This window comes from Coregonus lavaretus (assembly GCF_964263955.1).
Source record: "Coregonus lavaretus genome assembly, chromosome: 6".
In the NCBI taxonomy this organism is placed as follows: domain Eukaryota; kingdom Metazoa; phylum Chordata; class Actinopteri; order Salmoniformes; family Salmonidae; genus Coregonus; species Coregonus lavaretus.
Genome location: NC_139993.1, coordinates 8540053 through 8554223, shown reverse-complemented (window position 1 = coordinate 8554223; position 14171 = coordinate 8540053). Strand labels below are relative to the sequence as shown.

At 42.7% G+C, this 14171-nt stretch overlaps 1 protein-coding gene across 1 annotated transcript; it reads left to right on the top strand.

Moving 5' to 3' along the window:
* Positions 1 to 745: 745 nt before the first annotated feature.
* On the top strand, positions 746 to 11493 carry LOC311130361 (prokineticin receptor 2-like; the record flags this gene model as incomplete). The annotated part of the gene is made up of 2 exons (XM_084163086.1): positions 746 to 1200; positions 10803 to 11493. The coding sequence occupies 2 exons, from the start codon at positions 746 to 748 to the stop codon at positions 11491 to 11493; spliced, it is 1146 nt and encodes a 381-aa protein (XP_084019212.1).
* Between the last annotated feature and the right edge of the window lie 2678 nt (positions 11494 to 14171).

The window sequence follows — 14171 nt, the reverse complement described above, 5'->3', positions numbered from 1 at the left end:
TTTGAACAGATCAAATAGTCTATTTTATGTAAATGACAAAACGTTTATGAATTAATTTAGTCTGCAAATATTTTTCCCGTATTCAGATCGATTATGGTTATATAAATATGGAAATCAACTGATAGCCTAATTTAGAGACCTTGCATTTGGGATCACTCTAAAACATTTTGAAGGAACACAGCATAGGCCTACCTCATGATTTAAAACTCAAGCAAATTCAGGAATAAACGATTATGTGGTCTTTAAAATGTCAGTCCATCCAAATTTGGTTTCCTCAACATCTGGGAAATGTTATGTTGCACATCCTCATGTTCTCCCTCCCAGCTGATTTCTTATATCACTGATGTTAAAATACTGTGCCACGTAAAATGTTGTGCCACTATGTCATTGTAAGATCTCAATGCTAAACCTTCTACACACATTCAAAGGGGGACAGTGAATGGAAACGGTATTAAAATCCAAACCAAGGCATAATTTCCTTCCTACTTTTTACAGCAAAGTTAGAATATTAATTATGTGTAAATTATGGATGTAGTTATCATTTTAGCATATAGGGAAACACAAATTACCCTAAAGGTTTAGTTGGTGTTTATAATTGAATTGTTGTAATTTTACTGGCATTTTCCCCTTTTGTAGGCAGGCTAGAATACAAACCAATTGAATTTCATATTTGTTTTAATTAAACCCAAATAACATTGTTGTGATTTGCCTTGCAGTTAACCTCGGTTGAATATGTTAATCCAACATGGGTGAATGTCACAATAACAGCAGCTTCGCCATGATGCAAGACCTGCCAGAGAACTGTCCTGACTCTTTCAATGCCAGCTACGAACTGGACTATGGAGTTCCACTGGAGGAGATACCCGACACAACGCAGGGCCGTGCGTTTTTTGTGGCCACCATTGTCATAGCCATGGTCCTGGTCTGTATCATATTAGTTTGTGGCATTGGCAACTGTCTGTTCATTGCCTCTCTGGCACGCTACAAAAAACTCCGTAACCTCACCAATCTCCTCATTGCTAACTTGGCCGTGTCGGATATTCTGGTGGCTGTAGTGTGCTGTCCGTTGCTGTTGGATTACTATGTGGTCAAGCAGCTGTCATGGGACCACGGGCTTGTGCTGTGCGCCTCAATCAACTATTTACGCACTGTGTCCCTGTATGTGTCCACCAACGCGCTGCTGGCAATCGCAGTGGACAGGTGGGTGACGCGTTTGCAGGTGCATCCCTCTCAGTCACAGAACATAGCAAACAGTTTTTCCATATTCACACAACAGAAAATTAATCCCACTATTACCATTCTGTCAACTATCTATCAATCAATCAATCAATCAATCAAATGTATTTATAAAGCCCTTTTTACATCAGCAGTTCGAATCCAGGCTCTGTCGCAGCCGGCCGCGACCAGGAGACTCATGGGCGGCGCACAATTGGCCCAGCGTCGTCCAGGGTAGGGGAGGGAATGGCCGGCAGGGATGTAGCTCAGTTGATAGAGCATGGCGTTTGCAATGCCAGGGTTGTGGATTCGATTCCCACGGGGGGCCAGTATAAAAAAATTAATAATAATAATATGTATTCACTAACTGTAAGTCGCTCTGGATAAGAGCGTCTGCTAAATGACTAAAATGTAAATGTAAATGTAATGTCACAAAGTGCTATACAGAAACCCAGCCTAAAACCCCAAACAGCAAGCAATGCAGATGTAGAAGCATGGTGGCTAGGAAAAACTCCCTAGAAAGGCAGGAACCTTGGAAGAAACCTAGAGAGGAACCAGGCTCTGAGTGGTGGCCAGTCCCCTTCTGGCTGTGCCGGATGGAGATTATAAGAGTACATGGCCATTTAAGGCCAGATTGTTCTTCAAGATGTTCAAACGTTCATAGATGACCAGCAGGGTCAAATAATAATCACAGTGGTTGTAGAGGGTGCAATAGGTCAGTACCTCAGGAGTAAATGTCAGTTGGCTTTTCATAGCCGAGCATTCAGAGGTTGAGACAGCAGATACGGGAGAGAGAGAGTCGAAAACAGTAGGTCCGGGACAAGGTAGCACATCCGGTGAACAGGTCAGGGTTCCCTAGCCACAGGCAGAACAGCTGAAACTGGAGCAGCAGCACGACCAGGTGGACTGGGGACAGCCAGGAGTCATCAGGCCAGGTAGTCCTGAGGCATGATCCTAGGGCTCAGGTCCTCCTGGAGGGGAGGGAGAGAGGGAGAGAGAGAGAATTTTAGGGAGCATACTTAAATTCACACAGGACATCAGATATAACAGACTGACCCTAGCCCCCCGGCACATAGACTATTGCAGCATAGATACTGGAGACTGAGACAGGGGTGGGTCGGGGGACACTGTGGCCCCGTCCGACGATACCCCCGGACAGGGCCAACCAGGTAGGATATAACCCCACCCACTTTGCCAAAGCACAGCCCCCACACCACTAGAGGGATATCAACATACCAACAACTTACTACCCTGAGACAAGGCTGAGTATAGCCCACGAAGATCTCCTCCACCGCAGAAGCCTGAGGGGGCCCAAAACCGGACTGGAAGATCACGTCTGTGACTCAACCCACTCAAGTGACGCACCCCTCATAGGGACGGCATGGAAGAGCACTAGTAAGCCAGTGACTCAGCCCCCGTAATAGGGTCAGAGGCAGAGAATCCCAGTGGAGAGAGGGGAGCCAGCCAGGCAGAGACAGCAAGGGCAGTTCGTCGCTCCAGTGCCTTGCTGTTCACCTTCGCACCCCTGGGCTAGACTACACTCAATCATAGGACCTACTGAAGAGATGAGTCTTCAGTAAAGACTTAAAGGTTGAGACCGAGTCTGCGTCTCTCACATGGATAGGCAGACCATTCCATAAAAATTGAGTTCTATAGGAGAAAGCCCTGCCTTCAGCTGTTTGCTTTTAAATTCTAGGGACAATAAGGAGGCCTGCGTCTTGTGACCGTAGTGTACGTGTAGGTATGTACGGCAGGACCAAATCGGAGAGATAGGTAGGAGCAAGCCCATGTAATGCTTTGTAGGTTAGCAGTAAAACCTTGAAATCAGCCCTAGCCTTTACAGGAAGCCAATGTAGAGAGGCTAGCACTGGGGTAATATGATAACATTTGGGGGTTCTAGTCAGGATTCTAGCAGCCGTATTTAGCACTGACTGAAGTTTATTTAGTGCTTTATCTGGGTAACCGGAGAGTAGAGCATTGCAGTAGTCTAATCTAGAAGTGACAAAAGCATGGATTAGCATTTCTGCATCATTTTTGGACAAAACGTTTCTGATTTTTGCCATGTTACGAAGATGGAAAAAAGCTGTCCTTGAAATATTCTTGATATGTTCGTCAAAAGAGAGATCAGGGTCCAGAGTAACGCCGAGGTCCTTCACAGTTTTATTTGAGACGACTGTATAACCATCAAGATTAATTGTCAGATCCAACAGCAGATCTCTTTGTTTCTTGGGACCTAGAACTAGCATCTCTGTTTTGTCCGAGTTTAAAAGTAAAACATTTGCCGCCATCCACTTCCTTATGTCTGAAACACAGGCTTCCAGGGTAGGCAATTTTGGGGCTTCACCATGTTTAATCGAAATGTACAGCTGTGTGTTGTCCGCATAGCAGTGAAAGTTGAGTTGTGTTTCCGAATGACATCACCAAGAGGTAGAATATATAGTGAAAACAATAGTGGTCCTAAAACGGAACCTTGAGGAACACCGAAACATACAATTGATTTGTCAGAGGACAAACCATCCACAGAGACAAACTGATATATTTCTAACAGATAAGATCTAAACCAGGCAAGAACCTGTCCGTGTAGACCAATTAGGGTTTCTAATCTCTCTAAAATAATGTGGTGATCGATGGTGTTAAAAGCAGCATTAGGAGCTCGAGGACAGATGCAGAGCATTGGTCTGATGCCATTAAAAGGTAATTTACCACTTTCACAAGTGCAGTCTCAGTGCTATGATGGGGTCTAAAACCAGACTGAAGCATTTGGTATACATTATTTTGTCTTCAAGAAGGCAGTGAATTGCTGCGCAACAGCTTTTTCTAAAATGTTTGAGCGGAATGGGAGATTCGATATAGGCCGATAGTTTTTACATTTTCCGGGTCAAGGTTTGCCTTTTTCAAGAGAGGCTTTATTACTGCCACTTTTAGTGAGTTTGGTACACATCCAGTAGATAGGGAGACATTTATTATGTTCAACATATTTTATTTAATTTTTTTATTTCACCTTTATTTAACCAGGTAAGCCAGTTGAGAACAAGTTCTCATTTACAACTGCGACCTGGCCAAGATAAAGCAAAGCAGTGCGATAAAAACAACACAGAGTTACATATGGGGTAAAAAACATAAAGTCAAAAATACAACAGAAAATATATATACAGTGTGTGCAAATGTAGCAAGTTATGGAGGTAAGGCAATAAATAGGCTATAGTGCAAAATAATTACAATAGTATTAACACTGGAATGCTAGATGTGCAAGAGATTATGTGCAAATAGAGATACTGGGGTGCAAAAGAGCAAAATAAATAACAATATAGGGATGAGGTAGTTGGGTGGGCTAATTTCAGATGGGCTGTGTACAGGTGCAGTGATCAGTAAGGTGCTCTGACAACTGATGCTTAAAGTTAGTGAGGGAGATAAGAGTCTCCAGCTTCAGAGATTTTTGCAATTCGTTCCAGTCATTGGCAGCAGAGAACTGGAAGGAATGGCGGCCAAAGGAGGTGTTGGCTTTGGGAATGACCAGTGAGATATACCTGCTGGAGCGCAGACTACGGGTGGGTGCTGCTATGGTGACCAATGAGCTAAGATAAGGCGGGGATTTGCCTAGCAGTGATTTATAGATGGCCTGGAGCCAGTGGGTTTGACGACGAACATGTAGTGAGGACCAGCCAACAAGAGCGTACAGGTCACAGTGGTGGGTAGCGTATGAGGCTTTGGAGACAAAACGGATGGCACTGTGATAGACTACATCCAATTTGCTGAGTAGAGTGTTGGAGGCTATTTTGTAAATGACATCGCCGAAGTCAAGGATCGGTAGGATAGTCAGTTTTACGAGGGCATGTTTGGCAGCATGAGTGAAGGAGGCTTTGTTGCGAAATAGGAAGCAGATTCTAGATTTAACTTTGGATTGGAGATTCTTTATGTGAGTCTGGAAGGAGAGTTTACAGTCTAACCAGACACCTAGGTATTTGTAGTTGTCCACATACTCTAGGTCAGACCCATCAAGAGTGATGATTCTAGTCGGGTGGGCGGGTGCCAGCAGCGTTCGATTGAAAAGCATGCATTTAGTTTTACTAGTGTTTAAGAGCAGTTGGAGGCTACTGAAGGAGTGTTGTATGGCATTGAAGCTCGTTTGGAGGTTTGTTAACACAGTGTCCAATGAAGGGCCAGATGTATACAAAATGGTGTCGTCTGCATAGAGGTGGATCTGAGCGTCACCAGCAGCAAGAGCGACATCATTGATATACACGGAGAAAAGTGTCGGCCCAAGAATTTAACCCTGTGGCACCCCCATAGAGACTGCCATAGGTCCAGACAACAGGCCCTCCGATTTGACACACTGAACTCTGTCTGAGAAGTAGTTGGTGAACCAGGCGAGGCAGTCATTTGAGAAACCAAGGCTATTTAGTCTGCCAATAAGAATGCGGTGGTTGACAGAGTCGAAAGCCTTGGCCAGGTCGATGAAGACGGCTGCACAGTACTGTCTATTATCAATCGCGGTTATAATATCGTTTAGGACCTTGAGCGTGGCTGAAGTGCACCCATGACCAGCTCGGAAACCGGATTGCATAGCGGAGAAGGTACGGTGGTATTCGAAATGGTCGGTGATCTGTTTGTTAACTTGGCTTTCAAATACTTTCGAAAGGCAGGGCAGGATGGATATAGGTCTGTAGCAGTTTGGATCTAGAGTGTCACCCCCTTTGAAGAGGGGGATGACCGCGGCAGCTTTCCAATCTCTGGGGATCTCAGACGTTATGAAAGAGAGGTTGAACAGACTAGTAATAGGGGTTGCGACAATTTCGGCAGCTAGTTTTAGAAAGAAAGGGTCCAGATTGTCTAGCCCAGCTGATTTGTAGGGGTCCAGATTTTGCAGCTCTTTCAAAACGTCAGCTGTCTGAATTTGTGTGAAGGAGAAGCGGGGGGGGCATGGGCAAGTTTCAGCGGAGGGTGCAGAGTTGATGGCCGGGGTAGTGGTAGCCAGATGGAAAGCATGGCCAGCTGTAGCAAAATGCTTGTTGAAATTCTCGATTATTGTAGATTTATCGGTGGTGATAGTGTTTCCTAGCCTCAGTGCAGTGGGCAACTGGGAGGAAGTGCTCTTATTCTCCATGGACTTTACAGTGTCCCAAAACTTTTTGGAGTTAGTGCTACAGGAGCTACTTCCTTTGCTTTCCTGACTGCTTGTGTATATTGGTTCCTAACTTCCCTGAAAAGTTGCATATCGCGGGGGCTATTTGATGCTAATGCAGTACGCCACAGGATGTTTTTGTGCTGGTCAAGGGCAGTCAAGTCTGAGGAGAACCAGGGGCTATATCGGTTCTTAGTTCTGTATTTTTTGAATGGGGCATGTTTATTTAAGATTGAGAGGAAATTACTTTTAAGGAACAACCAGGCATCCTCTACTGACGGAATGAGATCTATATCCATCCAGGATACCTGGGCCAGGTCAATTAGGAAGGCCTGCTCGCTAAAGTGTTTTAGGGAGCGTTTGACAGTGATGAGGGGTGACGCCATCCATCATTCCTTCAATTTCCCAGTCCCTGCCGATGAAAAACATCCCCACAGCATGATGCTGCCACCACCATGCTTCACTGTGGGGATGGTGTTCTCGGGGTGATGAGAGGTGTTGGGTTTGCGCCAGACATAGCGTTTTCCTTGATGGCCAAAAAGCTCAATTTTAGTCTCATCTGACCAGAGTACCTTCTTCCATATGTTTGGGGAGTCTCCCACATGGCTTTTGGCGAACACCAAACATGTTTACTTATTTTTTTCTTTAAGCAGTGGCTTTTTTCTGGCCACTCTTCCGTAAAGCCCAGCTCTGTGGAGTGTACAGCTTTAAGTGGTCCTATGGACAGATACTCCAATCTCCGCTGTGGAGCTTTGCAACTCCTTCAGGGTTATCATTGGTCTCTTTGTTGCCTCCCTGATTAATGCCCTCCTTGCCTGGTCCATGAGTTTTGGTGGGTGGCCCTCTCTTGGCAGGTTTGTTGTGGTGCCACATTCTTTAAATTTTTTAATAATGGATTTAATGGTGCTCCGTGGGATGTTAAAAGTTTAGGATATTTTTTTATAATCTCTACTTCTTCACAACTTTGTCCCTGACCTGTTTGGAGAGCTCCTTGGTCTTCATGGTGCCACTTGCTTGGTGGTGCCCATTGCTTAAGGGTGTTGCAGACTCTGGGGCCTTTCAGAACAGGTGTATAAATACTGAGATCATGTGACAGATCATGTGACACTTAGATTGCACACAGGTGGACTTTTAATAACTCATTATGTGACTTCTGAAGGTAATTAGTTGCACCAGATCTTATTTAGGGGCTTCATAGCAAAGGGGGTGAATACATATGCACGCACCACTTTTCCGTTATTTTTATTTTTTTAATTTCACTTCACCAATTTGGATTATTTTGTGTATGTCAATTACATGAAATCCAAATAAAAATCCATTTAAATTACAGGTTGTAATGCAACAAAATAGGAAAAACGCCAAGGGGGCTGAATACTTTTGCAAGGCACTGTAGGATGATCGATCAGCAGTGAGGGCTCTTCGATATTGCACGGTAATGTCTTTCCAAGCTAGTCGGAAGACTTCCAGTTTGGTGGAGCGCCATTTCCGTTCCAATTTTCTGGAAGCTTGCTTCAGGGCTCGGGTATTTTCTGTATACCAGGGAGCAGATTTCTTGTGACAAATGTTTTTCATTTTTAGGGGTGTGACTGCATCTAGGGTATTACGCAATATTAAATTAAGATCCTCAGTTAGGTGGTTAACCGATTGTTGTACTCCAACGTCCTTGGGTATGTGGAGGGAGTCTGGAAGGGCATCTAGGAATCTTTGGGATGTCCGAGAATTTATAGCACGGATTTTGATGATCCTTGATTGGGGTCTGAGCAGATTATTTGTTGCGAACGCAAACATAATGGTCCGATAGTCCAGGATTATGAAGAAAAACATTTATTTCCACAATATTTATTCCACGGGACAAAACTAGATGCAGGGTATGACTGTGGCAATGAGTAGGTCCGGTGACATGTTGGACAAAACCCACTGAGTCGATGATGGCTCCGAAAGCCATTTGGAGTGGGTCTGTGGACTTTTCCATGTGAATATAAAAAATTAAAATATTATCTGCCATTACAAGGTCAGATAGTAATTCAGGGAACTCAGTGAGGAATGCTGTATACAGCCCAGGAGGCCTGTAAACAGTAGCTATAAAAAGTGATTGAGTAGGCTGCATAGATTTCATGACTAGAAGCTCAAAAGACGAAAATGCAGTCTTTTCTTTTTTGGTAAATTGAAATTTGCTGTCATGAACCTATAATGTACAGCTATAAACATCTCAGGTGACACACATATTTGACCTACTTTCCTAGCAACATATAATAATACAGTATATATGCACTTTGAGCATCTGGAAATATATAAATGCAATCAATTATTATTATTATTATTATTAATAACAACATATCCTATATTGTAACCCTGAATAGTTACAAAGTAAACATGTCAACCCACACACATGTTCAGTGCTCTCATATCCTCAGGCCAACACTGATGTGTGTTCAGCAGTGCTCATCTTCAACCGTGGGTGTGACAGGATGATATTTGTCATGTTTGTGCTCCCTCATAAGCCTCTCTATGTGTGTATGCGTGATGTGTTCATGGCAATTAGCGTCCTATTTCTAGGTGGTTGTAAACAGTTTATGTAAAAATACATGCATGCAACATCAAATCAAATCTTATTAGTCACATGCTTAGTAAACAACAGGTGAACAGTGAAATGCTTACTTAGGGGCCCTTCCCAACAATACAGAGAGAAGGAAAATAGAGAAATAATAGAAAAGTAAAATATGTAACAATAAAAGTAATAATAAATACACAATGAGTAACGATAACTTGGCTACATGGGTACCATTGGTGGTTCCAAACTTCTTCCATTTAAGAATGATGGAGGCCACTGTGTTCTTGGGGACCTTCAATGCTGCAGACATTTTTTGGTACACTTCCTCAGATCTGTGCCTCGACACAATCCTGTCTCAGAGCTCTACAGACAACTCCTTCGACCTCATGGCTTGGTTTTTGCTCTGATATGCACTGTCAACTGTGGGACCTTACTGTATATAGACAGGTGTGTGCCTTTCCAAATCATATCCAATCAATTTAATTTACCACAGGTGGACTCCAATCAAGTTGTAGAAACATCTCAAGGATGATCAATGGAAACAGGATGCACCTGAGTCTCATAGCAAAGGGTCTGAATACTTATGTAAATAGGGTATTTCTGTTTATTATTTTTAATAAATTAGCAAAAAGTTATAAAAAGCTGTTTTCGCTTTGTCATTATGGGGTATTGTGTGTAGATTGATGAAGGGAAAAAATGATTTAATCCATTTTAGAAAAACAAAATGTGGAAAAAGGAAGGGATCTGAATACTTGCACTGTATGTACATATAACTAGAAATAAAGTGACAGATAATAAACGGTAGCAGCAGCGTATGTGATGAGTCAAAAAGGTTAGTGCAAAAAGGGTCAATGCAGATAGTCCGGGTAGCTAGTTGGTTAACTATTTAACTAACTATTTAGCAGTCTTATGGCTAGGGGGAAGAAGCTGTTCAGGGTCCTGTTACCGCTCACGATACATGCCAGCAAACATAGGCTGGAAACCTTTGAACATGAGTGTAACAGTTAATCTGCTATCATCACATCAATTTGCTTATTTTAATTTCACTCCAAATTAGACCAAAAGCCAGTCGAAACAAAGTTTTGCAAGTTGCATCATGCAGTTAAGTTCCCTCCAAAATGGTGAAGTCAGATAGTATTGCTAGCTGCATGCTATAGGATATGTAGGAAAATTAATAATGACCAAAAAAAGGTGGAAAGCAACAATACTATCTCCTGTTCCACATACTTAACCTAGATAAGAAAATAACCTTACTGTCATCACAGAAATCACATTTAATGCATGAATAGGAATACACATCTTTATCAGGTGTAACTAAGATATGACATAGCAAAGTATTTGTTTTATAACAATGACAGATAGCCATGTCCTGTGGTAACATAACATTCCCAGTGAAGAAAGAGCAATTGAGCAACACCAATGGGTTCCCCAACGAAAATCCATCACCTGCTTTTAGTTAGTCCTATCACACTGCCCTTCTAGGACCATATGGGAGGAAGTTGCTTGGACAAGGCTACGTGCTCCCATTAATCATTTCTGACATGCCCAACTATGTAAGAATAGCTATGAAGATAGATAATCTCCCGTCATCTCAAAATGCTAAAGCATTTCCAAATTCCCCATTATTGCTCTGTGTAGGGTTTGGTAGGAAGCCAAGAGACCATAAGCTCCATAATATAATTTCAGGTTCTGGATATGAATAATTTGCCCTTGTTAAAAGTCCCATCAATCAAGTTCTACATTGTGACAGATTTTCCAAGATCGTCCAAGATAATCCAATAACCTCAGAGAGATCCCTTTGTCTTCCAACTCCCTGGCATTTAAAGCTTGACATAAAACACCTTGACACTCATAACTCAAACCTTCCAACTGGTTTCTTTCCATTGTTTGTCTGTCTTTTCTTTGTGTTACCAGGTACATGGCCATCGTCCACCCTATGAAGCCTCGCATGAATTACCAGACAGCCTACAGCCTGATTCTGGGCGTGTGGATTGTACCCATAGTCATCTCCATCCCCTCTGCCTACTTTGCCTCCGAGACCACATACCCGCACATCTCCAGTCAGAGCCACAAGACCTTCTGCGCCCAGATCTGGCCTGTGGAACACCAGCTCTACTACCGCTCCTACTTCCTCTTCATCTTCGCCCTGGAGTTCGCCGGGCCCGTGGCTGTCATGGCCCTGTGCTACGCCAGGATCTTGCGGGAGCTGTGGTTCAAGAGCGTGCCTGGCTTCCAGACAGAGCAGATCCAGAAGCGTCTGCACAGGCGGCGGAGGACAGTGGTGGTGCTGATTCTGGTGCTGACTGCCTACGTGCTCTGCTGGGCGCCGTACTACGGCTTCACACTGATGCGGGACTTCCACCCCACCCTGATCTCCAGGGACAGGAACTCCCTGGTGGCCTTCTACATTATCGAGTGCATCGCCATGAGCAACGGGGTCATCAACACACTGTGTTTCGTGAACGTCCGCAACAACGCCAAGTGCATGCGGACGGTGACCAGGCTGCGCTGGAAGTCTATCAAATGTGCAGCAGGAAAGACGGCGGATGAGCACACCTCGTCTTTACGCGTGACAGAGGATGTAGAGTGCACATGCCTGAGATAGAGGCCTGATCCTGAGATGACCGTCTCTATGGAAGGCTTGGATAGAATCAGTAGTAGACCAAGTGGATTCAGGCATGTTGCAAACTTTTACCGTTCTTTAAGATCCAAAAGGGTGAGATATAAGATTGAGTCAAGGGAACGGTTTGGCATTGGACAAGAGGTCCAGACTGTTGACACAGAGTAGGGCTGCACGATAAAGGCAAAAAATCAAATAGCGATTTCTTAACCAAATATTGCGATTGCAATTTGACTTGTGATATACAGTACCAGTCAAGTTTGGACACACCTACTCATTCAAGGTTTTTTCTTATATGTACTATTTTTTATATTGTAGAATAATAGTGAAGACATAAAAACTATGAAATAACACATATGGAATCATGTAGTAACCAAAAAAGTGTTAAACAAATCAAAATATATTTTATATTTGAGATTCTTCAAAATGCCACCCTTTGCCTTGATGACAGCTTTGCACACTCTTGGCATTCTCTCAACCAGTTTCACCTGGAATGCTTTTCCAACAGTCTTCAAGGAGTTCCCACATATGCTGAGCACTTGTTAGCTGCTTTTCCTTCACTCTGCGGTCCGACTCATCCCAAACCATCTCAATTGGGTTGAGGTCGGGGGATTGTGGAGGCCAGGTCATCTGATGCAGCACTCCATCACTCTCCTTCTTGGTCAAATAGCCCTTACACAGCCTGGAGGTGTGTTGGGTCATTGTCCTGTTGAAAAACAAATGATAGTCCCACTTAGCCCAAACCAGATGGGATGGTGTATCGCTGCAGAATGCTGTGGTAGCCATGCTAGTTAAGTGTGCCTTGAATTCTAAATAAATCACAGACAGTGTCACCAGCAAAGCACCCCCACACCATAACACCTTCTCCTCCATGCTTTACGGTGGGAACTACACATGTGGAGATCATCCGTTCACGCACACCGCGTCTCACAAAGACATGGCGGTTTGAACCAAAAATCTCCACCGGTCTAATGTCCATTACTCGTGTTTCTTCGCCCAAGCAGGTCTCTTCTTCTTATTGGTGTCCTTTAGTAGTGGTGTCTTTGCAGCAATTTGACCATGAAGGCCTGATTCACACAGTCCCCTCTAAACAGTTGATATTGAGATGTGTCTGTTACTTGAACTCTGTGAAGCATTTATTTGGGCTGCAATTTCTCAGGCTGGTAACTCTAATGAACTTATCCTCTGCAGCAGAGGTAACTCTGGGTCTTCCATTCCATCACTTTCAAAGTTCTTGACATTTTCCGTATTGACTGACCATGTCTTAAAGTAATGATGGACTGTCGTTTCTCTTTGCTTATTTTAGCTGTTCTTGCCATAATATGGACTTTGTCTTTTACCAAATAGGGCTATCTTCTGTATACCTTGTCACAACACAACCGATTGGCTCAAACCCATTAAGAAGGAAAGAAATTCCACAAATTAACTTTTAAGAAGGCACACCTGTTAATTGAAATGCATTCCAGGTGACTACCTCATGAAGCTGGTTGAGAGAATGCCAAGCGTGTGCAAAGCTGTCATCAAGGCAAAGGGTGGCTATTTGAAGAATCTCAAATATAAAATATATTTTGATTTGTTTAAAACGTTTTTGGTTACTACATGATTCCATATGTGTTATTTCATAGGTTTGATGTCTTCACTATTTTTCTACAATATAAAAAATTGTAAAAATAAAGAAAAACTCTTGAATGAGTAGCTTTCTCCAAACTTTTGACTGGTAGTGTAGATCAAAACAGAAATAAAATGATTTATATTAAGAAGAAAAGTGAAAAGCAGCATCGTTCTTGTTTGGAACAATGTGTTGACTGCATTTGACCTAACAGAACAGCATGCAACCTTAAGAGTGAATCTAACAGCGAGGAGGAGGAACTGCGTTGCTCGAGTGACAGGGGGAGGGGCTTTGTATGTCGGAAGCAGCCACAAGAGAGAGATGTCAAACAGAGTAAACTATAAAAACGGACATTACACGCAGCTGAGTGGCCTTTCAAAATATTGCATGCTTCTGCGATACGGATATTGCACATGTCAATATTGCGATTTTGATGCGAATTTGATTAATTGTGCAGCCTTAACACAGAGTGACAATGTCCTGCCATGTTGATAACTTAGTTTATAATGGCACAACGCCTTACATTGTCACTGCTACCATAGAGGCCATTTTGACAAACGTGAAAGTTTAATGGAATTAGAATTTTTCACAATGTGGAATCACTCACGAGGAGGGCATTAGACTTTGAAATTATTTTTCCTGTATTTATTCAAGAGTTTTGATTACATGAAATCATGGTTACTAAACAAACAGTTTATTTAAGATGGTTATTTCTCTGTCTTACAATAAATAATTGATCAGTTTGCAGTGCTTTATAATACACGTTTGTATATGAAATGTCCAACATCGTTTTGAAATAATAATACGAGTGCTCTCGATTCTAATTTTACAAAATTAAAAAATCAAAGAGAAACTAGCAGATTTATCCAATCGAAGAATCTAAGATACATCTATTGTGGCGTGAGGCTAGCTAGACAATTAAGAGTTAGGAAAGATCAAGATAGATCAATTAATTAAGACATGCCTTCTTGTTTCAGACACATTTCTTTTTACCATATATACTCTCAAAACACATGATTGAATAACATTCCATTCACAAATTCAGACATTACTT